The 27,926-nt window shown below is 32.6% G+C and overlaps 2 protein-coding genes and 1 long non-coding RNA gene across 14 annotated transcripts; 2 read left to right on the forward strand and 1 right to left on the reverse strand.

Moving 5' to 3' along the window:
- The first annotated feature begins 4,920 nt into the window (after positions 1-4,920).
- On the forward strand, positions 4,921-6,198 carry LOC145048230 (uncharacterized). The gene is made up of 2 exons (XM_078996667.1): positions 4,921-5,343; positions 5,929-6,198. The coding sequence occupies exons 1-2, from the start codon at positions 5,017-5,019 to the stop codon at positions 6,097-6,099; spliced, it is 498 nt and encodes a 165-aa protein (XP_078852793.1). The 5' UTR covers positions 4,921-5,016; the 3' UTR covers positions 6,100-6,198.
- Positions 6,199-6,843: 645 nt separating this feature from the next.
- Positions 6,844-8,496, forward strand: LOC144998288 (uncharacterized). Its single transcript, XR_013660229.1, has 3 exons — positions 6,844-7,546; positions 7,711-7,823; positions 7,957-8,496. It is a non-coding gene; the product is annotated as an uncharacterized LOC144998288 (long non-coding RNA).
- A 1,057-nt stretch (positions 8,497-9,553) lies between these two features.
- LOC145048231 (large ribosomal subunit protein uL24y) lies at positions 9,554-26,478 on the reverse strand. 12 transcript variants are annotated; one of them, XM_078996672.1, is made up of 32 exons: positions 26,241-26,478; positions 26,037-26,175; positions 25,895-25,936; positions 25,716-25,780; positions 25,128-25,239; positions 24,993-25,062; positions 24,425-24,505; positions 23,806-24,028; positions 23,374-23,434; positions 22,986-23,225; positions 22,797-22,895; positions 22,542-22,606; positions 22,308-22,434; positions 22,040-22,131; positions 21,859-21,943; positions 21,293-21,368; positions 20,550-20,601; positions 20,248-20,304; positions 20,069-20,132; positions 19,098-19,158; positions 18,753-18,868; positions 17,514-17,585; positions 17,022-17,085; positions 15,425-15,591; positions 15,170-15,234; positions 14,442-15,062; positions 11,909-13,716; positions 11,727-11,799; positions 11,599-11,658; positions 11,302-11,458; positions 9,803-9,899; positions 9,554-9,727 (listed from the first exon to the last, which is right to left on the reverse strand). In XM_078996672.1, exon 27 carries the CDS (start codon positions 12,261-12,263, stop codon positions 11,976-11,978), a length of 288 nt encoding a protein of 95 aa, XP_078852798.1. In that variant the 5' UTR covers positions 12,264-13,716; positions 14,442-15,062; positions 15,170-15,234; positions 15,425-15,591; positions 17,022-17,085; positions 17,514-17,585; positions 18,753-18,868; positions 19,098-19,158; positions 20,069-20,132; positions 20,248-20,304; positions 20,550-20,601; positions 21,293-21,368; positions 21,859-21,943; positions 22,040-22,131; positions 22,308-22,434; positions 22,542-22,606; positions 22,797-22,895; positions 22,986-23,225; positions 23,374-23,434; positions 23,806-24,028; positions 24,425-24,505; positions 24,993-25,062; positions 25,128-25,239; positions 25,716-25,780; positions 25,895-25,936; positions 26,037-26,175; positions 26,241-26,478; the 3' UTR covers positions 9,554-9,727; positions 9,803-9,899; positions 11,302-11,458; positions 11,599-11,658; positions 11,727-11,799; positions 11,909-11,975. The 12 variants fall into 12 exon arrangements, 6 of the variants coding, with proteins under 6 accessions (XP_078852798.1, XP_078852796.1, XP_078852797.1 ...); XM_078996670.1 differs by lacking the exons at positions 9,554-9,727; positions 9,803-9,899 and adding an exon at positions 10,102-10,320; XR_013682776.1 differs by lacking the exons at positions 9,554-9,727; positions 9,803-9,899 and adding an exon at positions 14,237-14,352 and having other exon boundaries at positions 10,973-11,458; positions 13,659-13,716.
- Positions 26,479-27,926: the final 1,448 nt, after the last annotated feature.

Genomic DNA, 27,926 nt, shown 5'->3' on the forward strand with positions numbered 1-27,926 from the left:
TAAATAAATAAACACGTCAAACAGAATTTATTTTATTTATAAAAGCAACGGAAAACATTTGTCCTTACAATGCAAAATAAACTGAAAACTATGTAATAAGTATTCCTAACAACTCTATCTAAGCTCAAAATCTAATCTTCAAATCCATGCGATCGAGATCTATTTCTTCATGATTAGACTTATCTTGCTCTTTCATCAAGCTTCCTCTCTTTTCACTGATCCTGCAAAACATTCAAATGCAATCTTATCACATTATGTATTAAGAATCAACGAATAGGAACTTAATGGAGTTAGATAGTGGATTTTACCTGAAGTACAACCATACTCTTTGACTCTCCCGTCTTCTGGACTCTTCAGGATCTTAGGGCAGCAAACGTAGGTCGGTTCTCCTAGAACGTCCTCGGAAGCATGGTTGGTTGACTTTCCCAACAAATATGCTCCATTGCTTTGCCAAACCATTTCTGATCCAGCAGCAATAAGCATGTAAGTTAGGCCAATGAGGTTTGCGTCATGATCCATCATATAATACTTTCTTTTGAACTCATTATATGATTCAGGGAGTGACTGTAGAACCCAGTTCACAGCCAACTTATCCGGGAATGACACACCCAACATTCTTAACCTATCAATGTGTGATTTCATTCCTAGAACGTGGTCACACATGGGTTTACCATCTTCATGTTTCATTTCCAATAGGGCTTTAGTGACATTGAACCTTTCAATTCTTCAATCTTGTGTGTTAGGGAGAACAACAGGAGGAGGAGGAGGAAGTGAAGCATGATCTCTTATTCCTCGATCGAATCGTGGAATATCATCTTCATGTGGAATGCTTGTTCTACTGGATTTGGGAAGACCATAGTGGTCGAACTTTGACATCTACAAAACGGGAGAAAAAAAATTCAAGTTAGTCGATAGATTGAGTCCTTAATAAATCACCCAAATGAGATATTAAGGCTAGGACCCAACACAATACGCTACAACCTAGAAAAAGGATTCCGTAATCTAGTTGCAGAATATTTGAAGGTAAGTGAATGACGATTCACTAATTTCCACCATGAAAAACGAAAAAGAAATTTAAGTTTTAAATCTATGAAAACTCCTAGATCCTTTGAGATTCATTGAACATTTCAATGGCATGTTTAAATCTCGATATGCCCCTCTAGTTTGTGACTGGGATGCCGAGGATCACAAAGCGGGTGTGGATAACCATGCAAACTTACATGGTTCCCTCATATGTTACGGTCACCTATTCGATGTGTCGGTAAACCACACACGCTCCACCAAACTAAGAAAAACATTGAGTCACCCTTTGCTACGTTTTCTTAGAACCATTTAGTGTGCCGACAAAACCACACACGCTCCACTAACGTCTTCGCAAGGGCACAACGTGTGATTTCATGGAATTGCATCAATTCACTTTTGCCTAAAGTAACTAAGATTTGGGAATTTGTAAAACATTTAGTTACTTTTGTACTTCATTATACTTATAATGGATGGTTTTGTCCTATCCTACCCGTTCGGCTAACGACCCTCCACTAGTCAAGAGTGCGTTGGGTAAGAGTGGATACCCATTCAATCGCCATTTTATAGGCAATTTCCTTAAACACCCCTTATAGACCAGCTTCGTGAATGAGGCCTACTAACGGTAAGACTGACTTTTACTCATACATATATATAATGTTAGACTTTTAATGTTATATATAGTATAGGGTGTATTTTACACTTTTAAAATACTAGGTGATAAAATTTAACGATTATACTTTTAATTCAATTAAATGTAAACCAAAACTTTTATGGATTTATTAAACCTCTTTTAATTATACGCCTTAATTAATTAATAAAACCATAAGGGTGTGATATGAACTTTTTAAAACAATACTAGGGTTTTAGAATTTAACATTCCTAGATTAAACTTTTAATCAACTTTTTAAATTCCAAAACTTGAGGATAAGTTTTGAAACATTTCAAAACATTAGGGTTTAGAATTTAAATATACATCAAAATTAAACTTTTAATCAATTTAAATTCCAAAACTTGAGGGTAAGTTTTGAAACCTTTTCAAAACATAAGGGTTTCAACTATTTAAATTTCAAAACTAAACCTTTGAGTTCAAATTTAAACTATAAAACTTAAAGGAGAAAATTGAAACTTTTCATAACACAAGGATCAAATAACAAATAATATTAATTTCATCATTATCTATATTTGACCTAATTTCAATTTCTTGCAAAATAAGTTACCCAATTAATACAAATAATCCAATCTTTATCATATAAGGAAGTTATTATCTAATCAATTGGTAATTATCATGTGTTTTGGCAAGGATATTCTCTAAGAAACAATAAAATTCGTATTTTATAGGTTTAAAACGAATATGGTAATTATCCTTAAGCAAAACAGCAACAAAATTCGAAATTTCCTCTGTCTGACGCTCCGACTCGCCGAGTCACACTCTGGAACTCGCCGAGTAGGGCCGACTCGCCGAGTCCAAGTAGTGACTTGCCGATTCAGGTCGAACAGTAAGCCAGATTTCGATTTTCAGCTTAATAATGCACCAATACAATAGAAACCAATCAAGGCTCTGATACCACTGATGGGTTTTAGCCATAAGAACATCCTATGTGCTCATACAAACCCTAATGCTTATATCTAGGTTTCTCTATTGTACATGCAATTTATCCAAGACTATAAACCCTATATCTAGCATATGATAATCAATACAACATATAATTAGGGTTTAGATCATACCTTAATTGTTATGTAGCAATAACAATTACAAATCCTCCTTATAATGACTCTAGAAAGCTTAGAGTCACAAATGTCACTCCTCTAATGGTTCACAAACACCAAGAGCAAAAGGATGAAGAACAAGGAGAGTGGGGGCTGCCCAAAATCGTCCAAAACCCTAGAGGATCTCATCATCACGTTTTTGGGCTTAAGGGTGCTATTTATACATGTAGGCTATTAGGGTTTTAAACTAGGAAACCCTAATCTGACTGCTTAAGCCCTAAGCAGCCCATGGATTCCTTTCTCAAAGGCCTTGGACGATTTCTAATGGGTTTCCACATAGATTTCGTCCAACCTTATAAGGTAATCCATAGCCCAATTGCAATTATCTTATAATTACAATTCCAGTCCCTTAAGTTTAATTAATCTCTTTTAGCCAAAAATTAATTATCAATTAATTCTTGACTAATATTAATTAAACAATATGATTTCTCCTCTAATATATTATTCTCATAATATATTAATAAATCATAATTAATCCTCTCTCTCCATAATTCATCCTATCAAGTTGCTTTGGTGAAGGCAACCCAAAAGGACCATGCACCATCGGGTCAAGTACATACCAAAATAGTTATGGACTTAGACACTAATCCAACAATATCATCCTTCAGTCCAATGCTCCTAGCGTGCTGCAAGTGTTTGACCCTACTCAGTCCCTTCGTAAGGGGATCTGTTGGATTTTCTTCTGATGATACCCTCTTCACAACGAGGAGTCCCTCTTCTACTCGATGTCTGATAAAATGGTATTTTATGTCGATATTTCGAGATCTACCATGATCTCTTGGTTCCTTGGTTAAGGCAACTGCTCCTTCATTATCACAGAAAATTTCCATCGGCTCAATTATGGATGGCATAACTCTAAGATCTCCAATGAAGTTCTTTAAACATATAGCCTCCTTTGACACTTCGCTTGTCGCAATGTACTCTGATTCGCACGTTGAATCAGCTACGGTCTTTTGCTTGGAACTTTTCCAAGTCACTGCTCCTCCATTTAGGGTAAAGACCCAACCCGACCGCGATCGGTAACTATCCCAATTTTTCTGAAAACTAGCGCCATTGTACCCTCATACCCTCAAATCATCACTCCCACCGTGGACTAGGGTTACACATACTAGGGTTACATACACGAAGTGTTACTGAATGAAAAAATTAAAGAAATGGTCCCTGTATTTTAATTTTTTACCGTGTTTAGTCCAAATTTGAAACTATTTTCACATTTGGTCCTTGTCTTAATGGTTCATATCGATTTTGATCTATGGAACCTTGAAATAAGGACCAAAACTAGAGAATGTTCTAACTTTGGACTAAACAGAGTGTAAATCAGAAAGCACAAGGGCCATTTTTGTAATTTGCTAAAAAAATAATGTATAGTTTGAACTAGGGCACATAGATCAATAGAAAATCCCCCAAAACAATTCCAGCATCGTACCTCTAATGGGCAAGCATAAAATGCCCTACCTGGGTTTCTTTTCGTAGTTGAAGTACGTATAACGCCTATCGCACCACAATTGCATTTCACCATGTTTGATCGGCTGTGAGAAGAAAGGTGGGAGGAGAAGACTGCGATTGAGAAAGAAATGGGGGAAGAAGACAAATAAACCATGTTTAAAAAAGACTGGGTGACATGAAAAGACAAAAATACCCCTGCGTGCCTTGCACGTGGGGTGTTTTAACGGAGCAACTAGACGGGATGTTAAGTGAGGGACCAAGAGGGTTATGAATTTTACCATTAGGGATCATCCGAGTTAAAAATCTTGCTCAGGGACTAGGCGCGCAGGTTACCCCAAACCACAGGGACCATCCGTGTAATTTACCCTGTAATTTAACCAAAACAAAGACCCTATTTTTTTTAGGCCCCATGCGCCCCTTCCTAAAAGTGAGCCTAATAGTTTTATTGCTCCCGTTCATAATATTCTTATTATGATAGTCAATGTGTATACAATTATTGTTTTTTATACACTTTGTTACACTATCAATATAAAGATTTTCTATTTTGCCAAATAAAGATATTCAAAATTTCTAACTTATATTTGTATCAACCCCCAAATTTCTCAAGAAAAAAAAAATCATATTTTCTCATCTTACAGATTACATAAAACGGAATATACCCCTGGACTTGGACATGGGCTCCAAACGCGATCCATAATGTAACCCGTCTGGGGTGACGTACGTCGTTAGTCGTTACCCCTTCAAAACTTTATCCGTGTGGTTCAGAAAGCAGATGAAACAATGGTGGTAACTGCTGCAACTACATCTCTTCCACCATTACCGATTTTGAAATATCATGCCATCGGATTCCCAATTAAATCTTCTCTATTCATACTTCCGTCACCAAGAACCAATTGCATCCCCCGCCTTGTAATTCCTCCCCGAGCCGCCGTAATCCGCCCAGTTTCCGCTACTCCGGATGGGGTTTTTCTGCTAGCTGAAGCAAGCTCCCCTGAGAACACCGATCAGATTGTTTCCACAGCCTCCGATAACGGTGATGGAGTCTCCATCGTTATTTCAGTTCTTCTTTCCATTGCTTTTGTTGGCTTATCAGTTCTCACTATTGGGGTAAGGTACTGTAAACCTCGTTAGATCATGAATATTCATCTGCAAATCCACAATTTTCTTTAAAATTCTTAGCTTTTGGTTTAGATTTGAGGTCAAAAGGGCAGATATCAATTACAAATTATCACAATGCTGAAATTTTCAGACAAGAAAAGGGGTGGTCCTCGTAAGAATCTGTTCGAATTCGGTATCTGTTCTTGGAAGCTACTCATAAACTTTATAAACCCAGTACTCCTCGTAAGAATCATAACAAAATTTTAAAAAATTAGGTCTAATCTACTGCAAATTTGGTATCAGTTTTTAAAGATGACATGATTGACTTCAAAAGTCAAAGTGTACATACATTCTTTGATGGCTTGACATTTATGCTCATCGAATTTCATATCATTTCTAGATAATCTCATTAGGTTTTCAACAAAATATCTCAAACCGAAAAGTGTAGATGAAATCTGTAATAATTGTAGTATGATTGTGAGCTTGAATTATATGTTACACCAAATTCGATTATATATTACTTCAAATATTTGAGGAAATTTGATATTCCCATCAGACTTATGATTTGAGTTCATTCGTGTGTGTGTTTTTCAGGTTATCTACATAGCTGTAACAGATTTCTTACAGAAAAGGGAGAAAGATAAGTTTGAGAAAGAAGAAGCAGAGAAAGCAAAGAAAGGTGGCAAGAAGAAGAGAGTAAGAGCAAGAGCTGGACCCAAAGGATTTGGACAGAAGATCGAGAGTGACGATGATTTTGATTTGTAGATTCTAGAAATTTTCAATTTAAAGATGTACACAATTCTTGTTCATCACCGCAGAATCAAGTGTTAGAATACTCAATGCAAAAATGTTTTATATTTTTGAGTTTTGGTGTATGTTATGCGTGTTTTACATGCGAAAAAAAAACACATAATTTTTGAAGTTTCTTGTGTTTGAAATCTTCAAAAATATCATTTACAGTGCAAAATCTCTTTGTTTGTTGTTATTTTTGTACGTAACACTATAATAAAAAACTTTATTTTGTTATGAAAATGATTTTTGAAGACTTTTAACACCCAAAAAAAAGTTAAAAAATGTTTTTTTTTTTTTTTTTAAATACAGATAATTCATGGATTTCATAGACGTTGTTTGTGAAAACAAAAGTTGATTTTTTTTTTTTTCATCTGGTTTTACGACCCATTTTTTTTTGTTGATGGTTGACATTTTCACTAACGTTTTCTACAAAAAAATTAAAAAACATATCATTTTATAAAATTTTCACAATAACATCTTTAAAAATCATTACTATTTTACTAGCTATTTTTTGTTTAAAATTTCAAAAAAAAAAAAAAAAAAATTAGTCTGCCTTTTTCTCTTTCTTTTTACCATTTTTGTGATTAGTACTTTATAATTTTATATAATTAACTTTAATATGCTTAATCCATCTATTTTTTGATGCCTAATTAAAAAAAGGAAAACTTCTCATCCCACATCGCCTAGGGAAAAGAGCTTATTAGGGTCTATAAGCAATGTTTGAGCTGCATTTTCGCTGGACTCGGTTGCGCGAGTCTATGACCCAAGTGGGGGCATTAAGGTGGGTTCGGAGGGATGTTGAAAAGGGACACAGACTATGGAGGTTCCCAGTCCAATACCCATGAAGAAGATCGAGTCGGGCTCTAAAGGTTCGCGGCGACGATGCATTAATTTAAATGGTTATTGCACGGCGTTTGGCAGTCTCTGAATGGTGTCGGTTAGGATCCACGGTATAAATAATTGACGGGGCCCGAGTGCAAGAACCACCGTGCGCTGGTGGCGACCTCTTGAAGAGCGAGCAAGCCACTGGAATATCTATTTTCCATCCAGACCTGTAACAGGGAAAGGGTGGCGTATGGGCTGACTTATCAGAGCAGCAACCGGCACACTATTGACTGGATAAGGTGCGAACCCTTAATCTTCTCATGGACTTGGCTGACACTTCTGTGGTTACACTGTTCTCTTCAACCCCAACTCCCATCTTTTGACTTTCATTTTCTTTCCTCCTTCACTCATCAAGTGTTTGATAAAATGCGCCTTCCAAATTTAGAGCCTCTGTCATTTTCATTTTCTTTCCTCCTTCACTCACCAAGTGTTTGATAAAATGCTCCTTCCAAATTTAGAGTCTATGTCATTTAGCAGATTATAGCTTCCATCATGTCTTTTCTGAGATTTTTTACTCCATTGTTGCACAGACAAGGTTTGCATCTTTTGTTCATACTTTGTTAGAACATGTCTATCAAAAAGATTAATACAAATGATTAAAGATAAATTGTTATGTGTAAGAAAACAAATACACCAAATTATCAAAAAGATTAATGCCATTTTCCTTTTCTCATTGTCATTGTCATTTGACGAAAACAGCAACTTACTTTTGACTCAAGAAAGTAGACTTACACTCATAGTATGAGCTATATACAATACAAAAGACTGTCTACATGGCACAATCATGCTGCAAGAACTAATCAAACAGGGAGGTGAGTTATTTAGACACAATTAAAATCAAATTCAGACAAGTGAAGTGAACAACCTTAAGTTGCCACATCTCAAGCAATTTAAATTTATTTTGACAAAACTTACAGAAAGAAGGTAACCACTTGTCTATAACAGGTTCTTTCTAAATCGTGTGGATTAAGGCTCTGGAATAATTTCACGAACTTGAACCGATGAGACTATTTTTGGACTAGGGATAGAATCATGGGTAGGAAGGAGTATTTGGGGGGTTAGGTTGGGATGATGTAGGAATAAATGTGGATCGAGACTATGATGTAACTGCTTATGTTTCTAGATCAGGTTCAAGGATATGATTGGAGTGAGATTGGGATGATGCAGGCAAAGATGTAGATAAGTCATGGAAAAGATCTTTCAAGCTTCCATTATCTTCCTTACAATTCTCCTCGATAAAGTTAGGTGCAGTAGGGATTGTTTTTGCTAAAGGTTACATCTTTTGAAACAAAGAACCTTCTAGATGGAGGTTGGTAGCATTTGTACACTTTAGAGCTTGAGGATCAAGATTGTTGGAAGTGGACACATTCGGGTAGATTTAGTTAAAATTAGCCAAAAGGGTAAATGTGTAAAATGTACCAAAATATAAAAACCTCTTTTAAAGCATTTGATCCATGACTCGGCCTTCATAAATCCAAAAAGCTTCAACACTGTATAACAGAAATAACATTTACTTAATTTATTTTTCTATTAATTTTTATTATATGAGCATACAAAAGGGCAACTTGCTTATTCTTGCAACAATATAGGCAATGAAGCAGTTGTGTAAGGATGTATGGCATTGTAGCTTGATTATCTTCACTCATTCTTCTGGTTTTCATGATTCTATTTGTTTTCAAGTAATGCATATCCCTATGATTCCTAAAGGAAATGTGGTGAAAGATTAAAAACTCAAATCAAAGAAACTCATGTTATTGGAGATAGATATTTAAGTCTGCTATTATGATAACAAGACAGACTTAGTGAAACGTTATTAGACATAATTATAATAATATTAGACTAGAGGGTGGGTACTAATATGTAATTGTTAGTATTATATACAGATGATCGATCAATACATTATACAAATTCTCGGCTCTTTAAACGTTCAGCAAAATCAAACACAGTAATAAGCTTAGTGCAATTGATAAGATATGAAACAAATGATTAACCATTTAAAAATATTAACTTGGGAAAATCAAAAATGGGTGAAACTTACAATATGAAATGTCTGTGGCGCACAAAATATGGCACTAATCAGTAACTATGGTGAAGAAATGTAGAGAAAAAGAAGAGAGTTTACATTAAGAATGTGTATATATGAATATGAAATCTAGAGCTGATTAAAAAAAACATGAAAAAATGTACATTGATTTAGGCAATTGTCTCTCGATTTGATGATTGAACATACTAATATCAAATCCTAACCTTCATCTGTGTCCTTCAAAACAATTAACACTATGTGTGAAACATATCAACTACTCATGTCTTATTTGAAAATGTTTTCCTATTAAATTAATTTTATTCAGAGTTTTTGCAAACCTCGAATGAGTAAGTACCAAAATTGAAAGAAAAAAAATACAGCTTGATCAAAAATCTAATAGTACTCTAAAAAGATTGATAAATCATTCATGTATATTGTTAGTTAATCATTGTTATAGAATCATTGACATCCGATAACGAAAACTATCTATTAAGTAAAACAAAATTATCTATTAAGGTATTAAGATATGATCAGACAACAAAAAATGTAATACATGATGGCATTTCTTGTACAGATCAGCAGAGAGAATGAGATGAAATCCATATTTTCTTAACATAATTGGTTTGGCTAAAATAGAAGGTAACAACAATAAGATGGTGATTGTTCAAGCACCACAACTAAATAAAGAGGTTCCTGCAAAATATTGAAGTTTTTTTACAAAATTCTTGTATATAATATTTATATTCACAAAAAAGAATTGATTATTACCTCATCAGAGATACAAAAATAAAAACCAAAACCCTTTTTTTATTGACCACTTGTAATTTGGAAACACCATAAACATGACTTAGGACACCAATATGATCTGTGGCAAAAGAAGATAAGGTATAAGAGCATCATGTTACAATTCAAAGTACAATCTTAATAACTGAAGGCACATGGTATAATCCTAATGTAGTTAAGCCTTCTGATTAACAAGAAAAATATACAATTTCTTAATAGGTTGGATTTTGAAAGTATAATATTATAAGTATGATGTCCTAATAAGAAAAATTACAACGCTATGAATTCATGGAATTATCATAATGCAATGCAGCCCTTATAAGAAAAAGTTGAAATTACAATGTTGTAACATAAAGAAATGGATGTACAATGCTATAATGAACAAACTATAGAAAACTCGCCTCAGATCATCCTTCTTTCATTTCATCTTATTACAACATTCTACTTTCAAAATCTACCCAGTTTTAGCAATCACATACAAATTAATACACAAGCATCATTTCCTGGAGATAATACACAAGCATGAGTGTTAGGAACATAGGGGTATTTCTGGAAATACATAAACATGGTCATAGACTCATATCTTTTGTAATCAGTGGATACAAGGCAGTAATTTGATAAAGCAAGTTCTCATATCTTTGATTCTATGGGGTTCTTCTTTTCCTTTTCTCCACCATAACATAAGCTCTTTATTTGGTTTCTACAACCTTTTCTTGTTGCAGAGTAATGAATGGAATTTGTCAAACAAGTTGAAATTAAGAATAACAATCAATCTCAGAGTAATGTAGGAAAAGGAATAAAGGGTAAGAAAAGATTCAACTTTGGTAGACTTGAAAAGAAAAAAGCACAAGTGAATAAGAAATAGAAACCTCTGGTGTCCACTTGTCTAACAATGTTTGTAACAAAATCATCTGGTTTTGCTAAAGCACCAACTCATATCATATGGCAAAAAATCAACAATCAAATGGCAGAAATCATGAAAGATGTTATTGGAGATAGATGCATAAGTCTGTTATTATGAATAACAAGATAGAGTAGAGTACATTTTTTAAATTACAAGATTCCTAACAAGAAGAAACAAATGTAGGATGCTATAATAAATAAATCAGCAAACTTATGTTGCTATTTTCTCACATTAACCCAAGAAATATATGATTGGAATCAAAACACAATCAACTTTCTTGAGAAATCTGATTGTCATACATCGAACCATGATCATGGAAGTTTGTTTTCTTAAAAACAATGCTACACAAAAACTAGATGGAAAATGGAATAAAAATGTTTTACAAAATGACCAACAAAAATGGATGCAAAAGACATAAAACATGAGAATAACTGGAATTACACTACCTGTGCATTATTAAAAACTCAAATCAAAGAAACTCATGTTATAGGAGATTGATGTTTTAAGAAAATGATACAAGCTTTAACCCCAGTTTCTGATGGAAGAGATGCAATTGATAAGAAATGATTAACCATCATACCATTATCAAACCCCCATAGAAGGAATCTCTGACAAAAAGCTCATCAGCAATTGAAATGTCAAAGCGATTGATTAATGATTAGCAGCAACTAATATCACAAATTTAAGCGTTTGAAAAATATGGCTTTGTGTAGAAGAGTGATTCACATCATCCGGACCTGCAAGATCAAGATTGGGCATTAACTTCAGTTTACTACATTTGCAGCATCAAGAAAGACAATTTATGTCAATGTTTTATATTCAGTTTTAGTGAAGAAAGCCTAATATAGTGGAACTTAGACATGTAGATAGTAGATACTTGCACAATAACCAATGCGAGGATGATCAGGAAATCTAGTGACTAACTTCAAAGGATAATCTGTCACCAAAAGAGAAAGATGTCAAGGTTTCATATTCAATCATTATAATTTTTGATGATGAACCAACCTGTAAGAGTAAACACTCCAGTTTCATGTCTTCAATTTCTTTGGAAGATCAACATTGTACCCGTGTTCTACCACTAACATAGCAACAAAATCAGTAACTATGGTGTTAAATGTAGAGCAAAAGAAGAGGGTGTATTTACATTAAGAATATGAAATCTAGAGTTGATAAAAAAAAAACACTACCATGTAACAACAAAAATGTACATTGATTTAGGCAAATGTCTCTCGATTTGATGACTGAAACAAACTGTTAATTGATAGTTTTCCCGTTAACTTTCTCACGGGTGATCCTCTCGATATGGATGACCCACTTTCGCCGGTAGACCTGAACCACCTTACCTTCACGGCCTTTGTAGGTTCCACGCACCACCTGCACCTCGTCGTCTTTCCTGACGGGAACTGACCGGACGTTGTGCTTGGTTCGTAGTTCAGTGGATAGCGGTGCACTCATCAGCACGCGGCGGACGCTGGATGGGGCGGAGAAGTGCGCCTTCCGGCACTTGCGGCGGGAGCTGGTGACTCGTGGGTTGTACTTCATTTTGAGCGTCTAGGGTTCTTGGCACTTGCGGCGGGAGCTGGTGACTCGTGGTTATTGTTGGTACCGCGTCCACGCCCGTTGGAAGATCGTCCACGACCGCGTCCTCCTCGACCCCGTCCGCGTCCACGAGAGGTAAAGGGATCTGCCTGTTGGTGGTTAAGGCGGTTGCTATCTCCAAAATTTGGATGAGTCATTGGTGCTGAAGCAGTCAAGGCGGTAGTGGAGGTGCCTCCGGTTAGGGATACAGCAGTGGCAGCAGCCTGATGAGCTTTTCGTGCTTCTTCCATGATGAGTTTGGAGCGAACTGCATAGAAATCAGGTAAGGGTGTTGTTTGCTGGATGATCATCGCGACCCCTTCATAGCTTTCATTGAGACCAGCAATTAGTTGAAGAACAAGACGTTGGTTGGAAACCGGGTTTCCCACATTTGCCAGTTGATCAGCAAGCATCTTCATGGCTTGGCAATAGGAGGAGATGTTAGGGTGTTGATCAAGTCTTGTAGAGACGAATTTGCTGTCAAGATAGACAGCTCTAGTGCTCTGGTTATCTTGAAAAATGTTTTCAAGGGCAGTCCATGCCTGACACGCAGTGGTGTTTGGTGTCAAAATTGTGTGTAGCAGATCATTAGAAATTGTGCTGTAGATCCATTGGAGAACAATAGCATCGAGTCGTGACCATGCTGCAAACTCAGATGCTTTAGTTTTGTCGGCTTCAGTGGAGGTTTTATCAGCTTCTGTTGAGGTTGAGGTTGAGGAAGAAGAAGAAGGTGGTTTTGAAGGAGGGATGACGGTAGAATCAATGTGATCTGCAACCTGAAAAGCCCTGCAATGGATGCGAAATAATTCTGCCCATGAGGTGTACTGTCCGCTCTCCATCTCCAGTATAAACGGAATGAAGTCCGTATGTTTGTGACTGTGATGGCTGGGTGAGATTTTGGGTCCATTGAAGAAGAAGAGAAAAAAAAAATGGCGTACAGGGAAGAACAGGAGGCGAAGTAGGGTTAATGATATTTGTGCTCTGATACCATGTTAATTGATAGTTTTCCCGTATCATTCCAATGATTTACAATTCATATTTATACAATATCCTATCGCTATCTATAATGAAGAGTTTATCAACTATAACAATACTTCCTCAATATGAGGAAAGATATCAGGAAAGATATCTTCGGCTAATACAAACTAATATCAAATCCTAACCTTCGTGAGTGTCCTTCAAAACATAATCCCCACATATGTGAAACATATCAACTACTCATGTCTGAATTTTACAATCTTCTCCTATTAAACTAAATTCATTCTGAGTTTAAATACTGTTAAAATGATAAAATTTAAACTCTTACAACTGTGTGCAACTTTCATGCTGTATAAGCGTATAACTGGGTGAAAAACTTACAGATGGGTATAGTTTCTATGCATCAGTAATAACATTGTTCCAACTGCTCCTTTGTCACCTACTTGAATGGAAAAAAAAAAAAAAAAAACATTTCTCAGAACTAACTACAAACATTACATGGCTAAATTGGCTAGTAAACAAGTCACTTAATAGGAAAGCATTGTAACACTTGTTGAATGTTGTGAACATCTAAACAAATAAATTTGAACTTGTATAGCCTGTAGAGGGGAAGTCATGTATAATTAGTTTCTTGTCTACAAACTATGCATCTGTTAGATGGACCTCTTCTTTATAATCTAATATTCAAAAGAGACCGATTTCAACTAAAAAGTCCAAACAATAAAGACATAGTTTTTTTTTAAATGAATTACAGCCAGAGTGGGGGAGAGAGTACCCATTTAGGTCAAGAAGCTCTAAACATTCATGTGGGTTTTGTGTTACTCATTTTGGTTAAAAAAAGGTACATGAATGCCATGATCAAACTTTCATATGTAGGAAGCCAAATATTTTCAATATGACAAAAATTCGAAAAATCAAAATCCAAAATTTACAAAAGCATGGAAGAATCTGAACAAAACCTTAGAAACGGGGCAAAGCGTAACAGAAATGACCATAACCAAAGCCACTTGTCCATTTTCTTTTTTTTTTTTTGCATGAAACACAGATAAATGAAAAAGTTGCTATCACAACAATACTGTAATAAAAAGAAATGAAACTAGGGTGATATAAGACACAAATAAATGAAAGTAAGTTCCATGACATCAGGAGACAAGGGTGATGCACCTGAAACCATTAAAGCAAGTTTGTCTTTTATTTTGTTAAATACTAATCTGTCTGTCCCACATAGCATAGGAGATGCACTCTTGCCTGAAAGATATAATATCAGACATATTATATATTCTTTAAAGTATGGAAAGCTAGCTAAAAGGCTCCCTCCCTTGTGCTGAATTTTTTTTTTTTTACCACCATATGACTAGTCATCTGGATTCATAACACTGCAACAACCACAAACCTAACTGAGCATCAATAATAAGCCATACCAAATTGAAAAATACAACAAATCTATCATTACCCATCATATCATATACTCTGTTACATAATCGTGGAACATAATAGGTCTCACTCAATTCCACCATCATCTCATCCAACAATTTCAAGCATGAATGAAAATACATTGCCCATTAAGTAAAAAAGAAACAACCGTTTTGTCATGGTACAATAAGGAAATCATTATCATGAACCTTATTCAGACAGAAGATGAAATTTGAGTTTCTTACTCCTTGATAAAATCCAACTAAGCCACCAATATCATCTGGTTGGACCTTTCATATATGTGTGAAAACAATTGGCATTTGATGGATACAACTTTAATTTCAAGGCTACCACCAGTCTGGTTTCTATCCCCTAACCATGTAGGAAAAGGAATAAGTTCCACTTAAGGTAAGAAAAGATTAAACTTTGGTAGACTTGAAAAAAAAAAAAAAAAAAAAAATTGGTGTCCACTTGTATACCATATTGTAGCAACATCATCTTCTTTTTGGTGATCGAAAAGAAAAGGGTGATGGTTGTTATTTCCCTAAAAAGCAACAATTCATATGGCAAATAAATCAGTAATCAATTGATAGAAATCATGAAAGAAAGATTAACAACTCAAATCAAAGAAACTCATGTTATTGGAGATAGAAGTTGAAGTGTGTTATTATGATAACAAGATAGACCTAGTGAAAAGTTCTAAAATGTGATTCAACAAAGGGATTTGAAGTTACCTGAATATTACCAGTCAATATGAGTTCTTGAAGGTTGTAGCTTCATTTCAATAAAGAATCTTATCAGTGCAACCAATAAGAAATGAACCAAATGATTAACCATCATACCACTATCAAAATATGTCAAGGTGTCATATTCAATCAATGTAATGTTTGATGATGACTACCTGTAAAAGTAAACATTCCATTTTCATGTCTTCAATTTCTTTGGAAGATCGACATTCAACAAAATCAATAACTATGGTGTGAAATGTAGACCAAAAGAAGAGGGTTTACATTAAGCATGTGTATATGAATATGAAATCTGGATTTGATAATAATAAAAAAAAAAAAACATACATTGACTTAGACATTTGTCTCTCGATTTGATGGTTGAACAAACTAATATATCATATCCTAACCTTCGTGAGTGTCAATCAAAACATAAATCTCACGATTAACCCCATGTGTGAAATACTCATGTATTATTTGACAATCTTCCCCTATTAAACTAATTTCAATAAGAGTTTTTACAAACCTCAAATAGGGACCAAAACTGAAAAAACTAGCTATAAATATTACTCTAAAAAGATTGATAATGTAATTATTGTTACAGAATCGTTGATATTTGATAGTGAAAACTATCTATCAAGTACTGATAGTAAAACAAAATTACCTATTAAAGTATTAAGATATGATCCAGTAACAAAAATTGCAATATAGACCAGCAGAAAGAATGAGATGAAATATGTAATTTCTTAACTAAATTCTCATATAAAATATTTTTATTCACAAAAGAGAACTGATTATAACCTCATCAGAGATATGAAGGTAAACACCAACACCCTCTTTATATATATATATATATATATATATATATATATATATATTGACCACTTGCTTTTAGAATTTCAGCCCACCAAAGACTACATCATGTGGCATTTCCCTTCCCTGATGTCCCATTTTCGCTAAATAAAATCACACATTTTAAATAAATAAAAGACTTGACTAAATAACAAATATCTTTTGTAAAGAATTACCAGGCATACTAAATAAGTCCTTTAAGTACTAATAGTAGAATAAACTTATGTATTAAAGTATTAACATTTGATCCAGAAACAAAAATTGCCACCAGAAAGAATGAGATGATATCCCTAATTTCTTAACATAATTGGTTTAGCTAAAATAAATAGTAACGACAATAAGTTGCTTGTTCAAGCATCACAGCTGAATAAAGAGGCTCTTGCAAAAAAAAAATTGAAGTTTTTTAACAGTATTCTCATTAAAAGTACAATCTTAAAAGTAAATAAGTGAAAGATCTATCCAATTATTGTACAGTTAGCTTTTATCTTATTATAAGATTCTTGCTTATTAGGATATTACACAAATAAAAGAAAATAAGTTTATTGCATTTAGCACTAAATATAACTTACACTTTAAGAAAATCCCTAAAATAATTAAAAAGCATGAAAGATTAACTCAAATCAAAGAAACTCATGCTATTAGGGATGTTTAAAATGTTTATTTTCTTAAAAAGCATGCTACTGAAACACTAATTGGAAAATGGAACGAAAACAGTTTACAAAATGAACAACAAAAACAGTTGCAATTAGACTACCTGTGCATTATAAGCAAGCCTCTTCTGCTGATGAAACCAGATAACAGGGCTTGTCTTCAAGAGACTGTAAAACAATGTTCAGTGTTCATAATATTTTAAATACAAAAAGCTATAAAAGTTAACCAAAATGAAACAAGTTCAGATTTTCAAAATACAAGTCTTAGTAGGTTAGGATTTTTAAAATGCAATGTCCTAATAGAAAAACACTTGAAAGTACATTAACTTAAAGGAAAAATAGTTGTCGAAAAAATTGAACTACAATGTTATAATTGGCAACATGTTTGATTTATCAAAGTATAGTGACTTGATAGGAAAAATAATAAAATTAAACTGTCTTAATAAAAGGTTTTAGACCTTAGCATCTAAATAGCATTCAATTACAATATACAAAGTCATGAGGAAACATGTAAAAGAAGTTTTTTATTATTACCATATTAGACATCTTGCATGTATATTTATAAGTAATCAGCAAAGTAGAATTTGGTTTCTTACCTTGGCATCGTATATGGTTATTTAGCCTTTTTCCAGATTTCTAGATGCTCTTGACTGCTCCAGTTATCCTATCTAATAACCACAATTTAGCAATTGAAATACATATTTTAAGATTCGCTTACAATCTTCAGAAATTACATGGGGAAGAATCTATGTGTTGATAAGTGTGGTGACCCTAATAATAACCATACAAATACAAAGCTATTTCACTACTTAAATAGGTAAACTTTTTCGAAAAATAACAATTGAAAATTGGTGTCCACTTGTATAACATATTATAGCAACATCATCAAAGGGTGATGAATGTTACTTCCCTAAAACACACCGATTCATATGGCAAATAAATCGGTAGAAATCACGAAAGATTAAAAACTCAAATCAAAGAAACTCATGTTATAGGAGATAGATGTTTAAGAAAATGATACAACCTTTAACCCACAGAAGGAATCTCTGACAAAAAGCTCATCAGCAATTGAAATGTCAAAGTGATTGATTAGCAGCAACTAATATCACAAATTTAAGCGTTTGAAAAATGGGTGGAAACTTACAATAAGGAATGTCTCTGGCACACAAAAATGGTGTGAAATGTAGAGCAAAAGAAGAGGGTTTTACATTAAGAATATGAAATCTAGAGTTGATAAAAAAAAACACTACCATGGAACAACAAAAATGTACATTGATTTAGGCAAATGTCTCTCGATTTGATGACTGAAACAAACTAATATCAAATTCTAACCTTCGTGAGTGTCCTTCAAAACATAATCCCCACATATGTGAAACATATCAACTACTCATGTCTAATTTTTACAATCTTCTCCTATTAAACTAATTTCGTTTCGAGTTTTCAGAAAGTGAACCACATAGATGCATTCAATTCACACATTGAATCCAAATATTTGAAATGCAATATAAAACTTTGAGGTGTCTCGCTGATTCTAAAATATGCCACATTCTAAAGTAGTTGGTTATGTACAATAAATCTGTATCGCGTGCAATTATGAAATTCAAATATTTATATTCAACATTTTTTAAATCATAATAAACTTTATATAATTAGGGAGTGAAAAAACCTCTCTGATGATCCATCTTGGTTATTGTGGACCAAAAAAAGAAAAAAAAAAGATCCACAAACTTGTTGCTAGGATCTTAGTCATTTGAAGAAACAACCAAAAGGCCTGCACATTCATTATAACTAAAGCCATGTAACTTAAATGGGAGAATAAAGCTTTAAAAACTTACATGATGATCAAAGGCTTCATGGTCTAAAAAGGATACCCATACACATATACTCCATACAAGTTCATGTTCTTTATTGGAAAACAGGAACCATGTTGATACAAAATCAGGTTGACAAACTGCATGGGAAAGTAAATAAATACTGTTAAAATGATAAAATTTAAACTTTCACAACTGTGTGTAACTAGGTGAAAGGCTCCTTTGTCGCCTACTTAATTGAAAAAAAAACATTTCTCAGAAAAACCTACTAACATTAAATGGCTAATTGACTAGTAAACAAGTTACTTAATAGGAAAGCAGTGTAACATGTGATGAATGTTGTGAGCATCTAAACAGATAAATTTCTACCTTAGCATTTGGTTGTCAAACATCTGATGCATACAACATTCACAATTTGAACTTCTATAACCTGTAGGGGTGAAGTCATGTATAATTAGTTTCTTGTCTAGAAACTATGCATTTGTTAGATGGACCTCTTCTTTATAATCTAATATTCAATAGAGACCAATTTCAATTAAAAAATTAAATGATAAAGACAGTTTTTTTTAAAATTATTATAGCAATGTCATAGAGTATGTTAATCCCATCATTTCCTGGAGATAATACACAAGCATGAGTTTTAGGAACATAGGGGCATTTCTGGAAATACATTTAGATGTCACTGGTTTTTGATAGTCATGTACTCTGATGTTAAGTAAGACAACATACTGCCTCTCCTCTCTGTGTATGTTGAATCATATGAATATGATCCCATGAAATATGCCCAAACCTAGAATTACATGTCATCATTAACAGATTAACTTAAAACTAGCCAAAAGGGTAAATGAGTAAATTGTACCAAAATACAAGGTTGACACACCTGAAATTCCTTATCTGATTTCTACAATTTTGGTCTCAAAGTTATGTCATTTTACTAAAAACAAAGATTAAAAAATTATAAACCTCATAAAGGATCAAATTTTGAAAATTCAGCTACACTCATGGGCCAAAATTTAAATATTACTAAAAAAAGATAGATAAATCATTCATATACTGTTATTTAAATACTGTTACAAAATCATTGATATTCAGTAACAAAAATTATCCATTAAGTACTAATAGTAAAATAAACTTATGTATTAAAGTATTAACATTTGATCCAGATACAAAAAATGCCACCAGAAAGAATGAGATGAAATCCATAATTTCTTAACATAATTTCTAACACCATGATCACGGATGTTTATTTTCTTAAAAAGCATGCTACTGAAACACTAATTGGAAAATGGAACGAAAACAGTTTACAAAATGAACAACAAAAACAGATGCAATCAGACTACCTGTGCATTATAAGCAAGCCTCTTCCGCTGATGAAACCAGATAACAGGGCTTGTCTTCAAGAGACTGTAAAACAATTAAAAAAGAGTAGTTACACATTTGTTAAAATAATTCTTGTGCTTAATTCCATCCTACAAATGCAACAAAATTTTTGCATTGGCTTTAATTGATGACTACAAACCACAATTTCCACCACATGTTTACTTCCCACATCAAACCTCCAACAAAAGTATACCACCTGCGTCCAAAGAGGGTAATAACGTAATTTCAACCAATTCAGTGTATAAAGATCAAACCTTTGATAATTAGTTAGTTCATTAAGAACTAACTTTGCAATACAATCACCAACCAAGGGTCAAAAGAGAAATATATTTTGCCTTATGGCATAAACAAATGCATATGAAAACCTCATAGATGTTAATAACAATGAAAACAAGATCAAATTATAGCACAAAAGACTGTAACTTAAAGGACAAAACTAACCTTTCTCAGACAACCACGGATTTGAGCTTTAGCTTTTTTAAGGTATCCATGTCTATTAAGTCAAAAAGAAGTATTATCTTACTACAATAATAAACAATCTAATAGAACATACATACATACATTACAAAAAACTAAAATAATACTTCAGAGGAATAGGTCATTTCCATAAATAGTGAAGAGTCTTGTTTGATCCTCTCTCTCTGTGGCATATTGAGTTGGATGAATTGTCACATTATCCTTGAGGTTTGTTATAATTGTTTAGATCTTAAAAGTATAATATCTAAGTATGTTAATTTTTCAAAGTGCACTGTCTTAGTAAGAAAAAAAAAGTTGAAAGTACAATGTTTAAAATATTTTGAATATAAAATGCTATAAATGTTAACCAAAATGAAACAAGTTCATATTTTCAAAATACAAGTCTTAGTAGGTTAGATTTTTCAAAATGCAATGTGTTAATAAAAAAAAATAATTAAATGTACAATGTCTTAAAGGAAAAATAGTTGTCGAAAAAATTGAACTGCATTGTTATAATTGGCAACATTTTTGATTTATCAAAGTATAGTGACTTGATAGGAAAAATAATAAAATTAAACTGTCTTAATAGAAGGTTTTTAGACCTTAGCATCTAAATAGCATTCAATTACAAAATACAAAGTCATGAGGAAACATGGAAAAGATTTTTTTTATTATTACCATATTAGACATCTTGCATGTATATTGCAAAGTAGACTTTGGTTTCTTACCTTGGCATCATTTATGGTCATTTAGCTTTTTTTTTTTCTAGATTTCTATATGCTCTTCTTGACTGCTCCAGTTATCCTATCAAATAACAACAAATTAGTAATTAAAATACATATTTTAAGATTCGCTTACAATATTCAGAAATCCATATAACATGGGGAAGAATCTATGTGTTGATAAGTGTGGAACATTAGGTGACCCTAATAACAATCCGTGATGACAATGTTTTTGTTATTAGCCAAAACTACACTAAGATTAAAATCAAGTAAAAATGATAATAGAACATCAATACATGATTTAACTTGATAAACAAACCAACAAACTACATTATGTTAAACAGAACACATTCAGACCATGACTAATCTGAACAAAACCTTTGAAACAGGGCAAAGCATAACAGAAATGACCATAACCAAAGCCACTTGTCCATTTTTTTTGCATGAAACACAGATAATGAAAATTTTGCTATTACAACAATACTGTAATAAAAAGAAATAAAACGAGGGTGATATAAGACACAAATAAATGGAAGTAAGTTCCATGACATCAGGAGACAAGGGTGATGCACCTGAAACCATTAAAGCAAGTTTGTCTTGTTTTTTATTTTGTTAAAAACTAATCTGTCCCACATAGCATAGGAGATGCACTTTTGCCTGAAAGATATAATATCAGACATATTATATTCTTTAAAGTATGGAAAGCTAAATGGCTCCCTCCCTTGTGCTAATTTTTTTTTTATAAATAGTTACCTTTAAGTAATGTTTGCATCTTCACATTAAATGCAACACTAAACAATCTTTCTCTATGACCACCATATGACTAGTCATTTGGATTCATAACACTGCAACAACCACAAACCTAATTGAGCATCAATAATATGGCATACCAAATTGAAAAATACAACAAATCTATCATACCCATCATATCATATACTCTGTTACCTAATTGAGCATCAATAATAAGGAAATCATTATCATGAACTTTATTCAGACAGAAGATGAAATTTGAGTTTCTTACTCCTTGATAAAATCCAACTAAGCCACCAATATCATCTGGTTGGACCTTTCATATATGTGTGAAAACAATTGGCATTTGATGGATACAACTTTAATTTCAAGGCTTCCACCAGTCTGGTTTCTATCCCCTAACCATGTAGGAAAAGGAATAAGTTCCACTTAAGGTAAGAAAAGATTAAACTTTGGTAGACTTGAAAAAAAAAAAAAAAAAAAAAATTGGTGTCCACTTGTATACCATATTGTAGCAACATCATCTTCTTTTTGGTGATCGAAAAGAAAAGGGTGATGGTTGTTATTTCCCTAAAAAGCAACAATTCATATGGCAAATAAATCAGTAATCAATTGATAGAAATCATGAAAGAAAGATTAACAACTCAAATCAAAGAAACTCATGTTATTGGAGATAGAAGTTGAAGTGTGTTATTATGATAACAAGATAGACCTAGTGAAAAGTTCTAAAATGTGATTCAACAAAGGGATTTGAAGTTACCTGAATATTACCAGTCAATATGAGTTCTTGAAGGTTGTAGCTTCATTTCAATAAAGAATCTTATCAGTGCAACCAATAAGAAGTGAACCAAATGATTAACTGTCAAAACAACAGAAGTTATCAATTAAGTGAGTTCATAACAAATCAAGAACAGGATAGATATAGTGATTCTAGATGCTATGGTCTCACAAAAGAAGAAGAAACTTCTAAAATATTCTGCCTGCCTTTCTAACAAACGCCCTCCCATAATATATAACCTAAAATGATAGAGGATCTGCCTTAATTCCCAAAATGCCCCTGCTATCCCACTAACTTTGTAGTGCCCTCGTGGTTGTCTGTGGTCCCCTCTCCCATTGGAATCTTTTGTCTCTGATAGGTGAATTGCAAGGGTGGATGCACAATAGTTATCTGTCACAAACAGATCAGCAACTGAAATATCAAAGTGATTGATTAGCAACTGAAATATCAAAGGGTTGAAGTGCATATAACATCTATTAGATGGACCTCTTTTTTGTAACCTTATACTCAAAACACTGATTTCAATTATAAATTAAGCAATAACAATGCACTTTCTTACCTTGGCATCATATATGGTCATTTAGTTTTTTCTTCTTTTTTTTTTGACTGCTCCATTTATCCTACCAAATAACCACAAATTAGTAATTGAAATACATAAATTAAGATTCACTTACAATCTTAAGAAATTCATATAACAATCAATACATGATTTAACTTGATAAACAAACCAACAAACAACAATATGTTAAACCTAACACAATTAGTAAAATGCAAATCAATGAAAGGGAAACAAAAAAAACATTATTAGGTGCTGGATTCTTTCATGATCACATACCCACAGAAAGAGATTTGACTAGAACATCATGATATTCATAAAAAGGCTGACAGAATCAAACTTGCAATTTTGTCTCTAAATCTAATTGCAGTTTCCTTCACCATTGTATTTGTATCTTTCAAGTTTTACTTTAAAGATTAGTTTATTATATCTTACCCATGAATATAATCTTTAAGCGGCCTCCAGGTGCCCACAACCCAAACCATGCATCCTTCTTCATCAATTACTTGTCTCCTGACAAAATCTTAGAAATGTTAATTTCAATGCATGCCAAAAAGCATACATTTGCACTTCATCTTTGTAGTACACACACAAATTACACCAACAGGGTATGATGGTTGATCATCGGATGTATATTTCATCTTAGGAACATCCACATCTGAAACAGGAACATCATTCATTAATAATGGTTTAAATGCAAGAAATACTAAAGTAGTTTCATTTTTCCAATTATAGAATTGTGGTTGAAAAAATCTACCCAGTTATAGCAATGTCATAAAGTATGTTAATCCCATCATTTCTTAGAGATAATACACAAGCATGACTGCATGAGTTTTAGGAACATAGGGGTATTTCTGGAAACACATAAACATGGTCATAGACTCATATCTTTTGTAATCAGTGGATAGAAGGCAGTAATTTGATAAAGCAAGTTCTCATAATCTCGTAACAGAAAGGCATAATCACCCAACACCCTTATTGGAGATTCAATGGAAAGCTAAATAAGAACATAAAAAGCATCAACTGTTTTATAGTTTTAAGGGTAAAAACATACATGGTCACACTTTTGATTCTCAGGGGATCTTCTTTTCCTTTTCTCCACCATAACATAAGCTCTTAATGTGGTTTCCAAAACCTTTTCTTGTTGCAGAGTAATGAATGGAATTTGTCAAACAAGTTGAAATTAAGAATAACAATCAATCTCAGATTAACGTATGGAAGTGGTTCACAAAATACTTTTGAAATGAATGGAATTTGTCAAATGGAATGGAAAGGATTTCAATTCTATTATTTTGTTGTTTTGTGTTTATTTTAAAAATCTATCAAAAGAATTGAAGTGCAGTATGTTAAAATGACTGAAACACCCTTTAGTGGTTTTTTTTATAAAATAACAGAATTGCTATATACCAAAGAAGATTTTATTTATGATATTAAACACGAACTATATACACATCAAACATACATACTCTGATTTCATAAACATTAAACAAAAAAATAAGACACTAATGGTGAAACAATTAGATAGAAAATGGATTAAAAATATTTTACAAAATGACTAACAAAAATGGATGCAAAAGACATAAGACATGAGAATAACTGGAATGCAGATGCAATTACACTACCTGTGCATTATCAGCCTCTTCGGTTAATGAAACCAGATAACATAACAGGGCTTGTCTCCAATGTCTTGAGCTGCACATACCATGACCTTTTTATTTTTCAAAGATATTATTAAACAATGAAAAGAGAGCACTTACAATATTCTCATATATAATGATTTTATTCACCAAAGAGACTTGATTATCACCCCATCAGATATATAAAAGTAAACATCAGGATCCCTGTCAGTTGAAGAAACAACAAAAAAGCCTGCACATTCATTTGGATATTAAACAAGTTACTTAATAGGAAAACATTATAACATGTGATGAATGTTATGAACATCTATAAACAGATTTGGTTGTGGAAGTGGAACATCTCATGTATTTTAATTTAATTGGAAAGGAAACATAACTTAATTAAACAGAAACACACAACTTTATATGAAACTTTTAGTTAGAACCAAAGTACACTTGTATTTCTAATTGAGTTAGAAATACAAACAATAAATTATCTTTCACTAATTGAATTTCTAATAACTCAATAAGTTGTTTAATATTTTAATTTGGTTTGTGATTATTTACATCTCTCTACATAATTTAATCCAGCAACATTTTTACCTTCAAAACAAAGCAAAACAACTCTTTAGGTTAATTAAGACATTTCATCAAACACCTAAACTGCACAGATAAACAATCTACAACTAAGAACTACTTTTTTGGGTTTCAAAACTATTTAAATTTTACCAACATCACCACTTGCTTGACCAATCATCTTCGTTTGATGGATGCTTTGGTTTCAATTTGGCGACCTGATTCAAAAAACCATCGAATCAAAAGATAAATGGAGGAGAAAGAGAAAAAACACAAAGAGGTCATGGTGTTAATAAAAGCTGCAATTAAGTAAACCTATGTCGTTAATATACCTTTTGTACAGTGTTTGATCCTTTTAGCGATGATGAAGCATGCTTAGAAGAAAAAAATTAGTTTCGTGACATAAAAAGTTGCCATACACTTAGCCTAAAACACGTCACGTCATTATTGAAAAGATACAAGTAAACACAATACCTAGAAATCAGAGGAAAAAGATCTATACTCTTTTTATTGATCGATGATGATGGTAAACCAAACTGACCGATGAATCCAGGAACGAACGAATAATGAACGAAGAGCGACCTGAATAATCTTCTTGGCCTATTGAAAATACCTAACAAAAACAAAATCAAAGTCAATAATACACACACAAAAAAAAAATCAATAAGTTTAACTAACAGACGAAGAGGGAAACACAGAGGATTGTTGAACGCCGGATAATGAAAGAAAGAGACAACGGTGGTGTCGCTGGAAGAAAAAAGAGAAGAAGGTGGTGCCTCCAAATAAAACCCTCTTCTTCTTCTTCTTCTTTTTCTTCTTCACTGAAACATGTCTCCGATGGTGTTTGGAGATCACCGGGATGACTATGAGTGAGTGAAGAAGGTATAAATTAGGCGTAATACACCGACCCAACCCTTTGGACTTCCTAATTTCAACGGTTTTTTTATAAAACATTTCCAAAATTAAAACCATTCCAAAAGTCAAACGAGTAACAAAATCCAAAATTAAAACTTTTCCATAATTAAAACGGGGATTCTAAACACATGGTTGAAAGTTGAAACCATTTACGATGGTCAAAGCTACCATCAATCGAATCAAATTAAATAAATATTAAAAAAAAATACAATAGTTATCCATCCTAATGTCTATTTTTTTTTTTTAATTAAATATTATTTTTATTTTTATGTTTAATTTAGACTAAATAACTTCTATATCAATGTTTATAATGTAATTTTAGTTTTCAATAATTATTACATGTATTTTCCTTTCTATTTATTTACGTTATAATCTTGAAAAAAAAAATATTTCTTATAATATCTTAGGTCTTTTAACAATATTGAACCTAGTTTTAAGTTTAAAAAAATAGATTTTTTTACCGGCATAACCTCTCAATTCAATTAGTTTTTCATTAAACCAAAAGGTTTCTTTCTTTTTAATTATATCCGGGTTTTTTTTCATAACTGACCTTTCTATTTAACCGGTCAAATAATTTGTTCTAGTTTTTTAAGGTCTACAATCTGACCTGAAGTATTATTAATTATTTTATTTTTATCGGATTCAGTTAATTACGAACCATGTTGTGTCATGTGCTAGATTCGCCACTGATATTTATGAGTTTGTGTCTTTTCCACCACTTTACTTTTTAAAATATCACTTTAAACCCTTCACTTTGAATTTTGAAAATGTTACTTTGACCTCTCTATTTTCTAAATTTTCATGTTTTACCTCGTATTATATAATAGATAAAAAGCATAATTATAAGTCTTGAATTTTGTATGTTGAATTTTGACGATTGTATTGAAAAAAATTATATCGAAATGTAGACAAACTCGAATGTAAAAAAACTTTGGACCAAATTTGAAAAATAAAATAGTCCAAAATTGTAAAACAAAGGAAAATACATGGATTGAAATATGTGTTGCGAGAATATAACATGTACAATAAACAATATATTATTTACTCTCTAGGATTTAGGATTACATTTAGTTATAGCGTAATGCACTCTTTAAGGTGTATTTTTTAAAATAAATATGTTAAAAAGAACATAATTTTTACATATTTTAGGTGTTGCTAAAAATCTCCACATGATGGAACATGTGTGTGTGAAAGTCAACACACAAACATTACACCCACACACACGGGTACATTTAAGATACCCATTTAAATATAGGAAAAAAAAATTTAAAATAAATGCATGAAAAGGAAAATCTAAATATTTGTAAAAATTGTTTTTTAAAAGAAAACTAATTTTATAAAACGATTTCATAAAAAAACAAAGATAGTAAAAAATAACCTTTATAAATACAGAAAATGAATTTAAATTTTTAATTTGTAAAAAAAATTTAAAAAAAACATACAACACAA

The sequence above is a fragment of the Lactuca saligna genome, chromosome 5, assembly GCF_052625555.1.
Source record: "Lactuca saligna cultivar CGN05327 chromosome 5, ASM5262555v1, whole genome shotgun sequence".
NCBI classification, from domain to species: domain Eukaryota; kingdom Viridiplantae; phylum Streptophyta; class Magnoliopsida; order Asterales; family Asteraceae; genus Lactuca; species Lactuca saligna.

Excerpts from the sequence above, each read along its gene's own strand:
- LOC145048230 (XM_078996667.1), top strand. The coding sequence starts at position 5,017 with ATGGTGGTAACTGCTGCAACTACATCTCTTCCACCATTACCGATTTTG. Across the intron at positions 5,344-5,928 it reads TATCAGTTCTCACTATTGGG|GTTATCTACATAGCTGTAAC; the intron begins GTAAGGTACTGT and ends TGTGTTTTTCAG.
- LOC145048231 (XM_078996672.1), bottom strand. The coding sequence starts at position 12,263 with ATGAAGTACAACCCACGAGTCACCAGCTCCCGCCGCAAGTGCCGGAAG.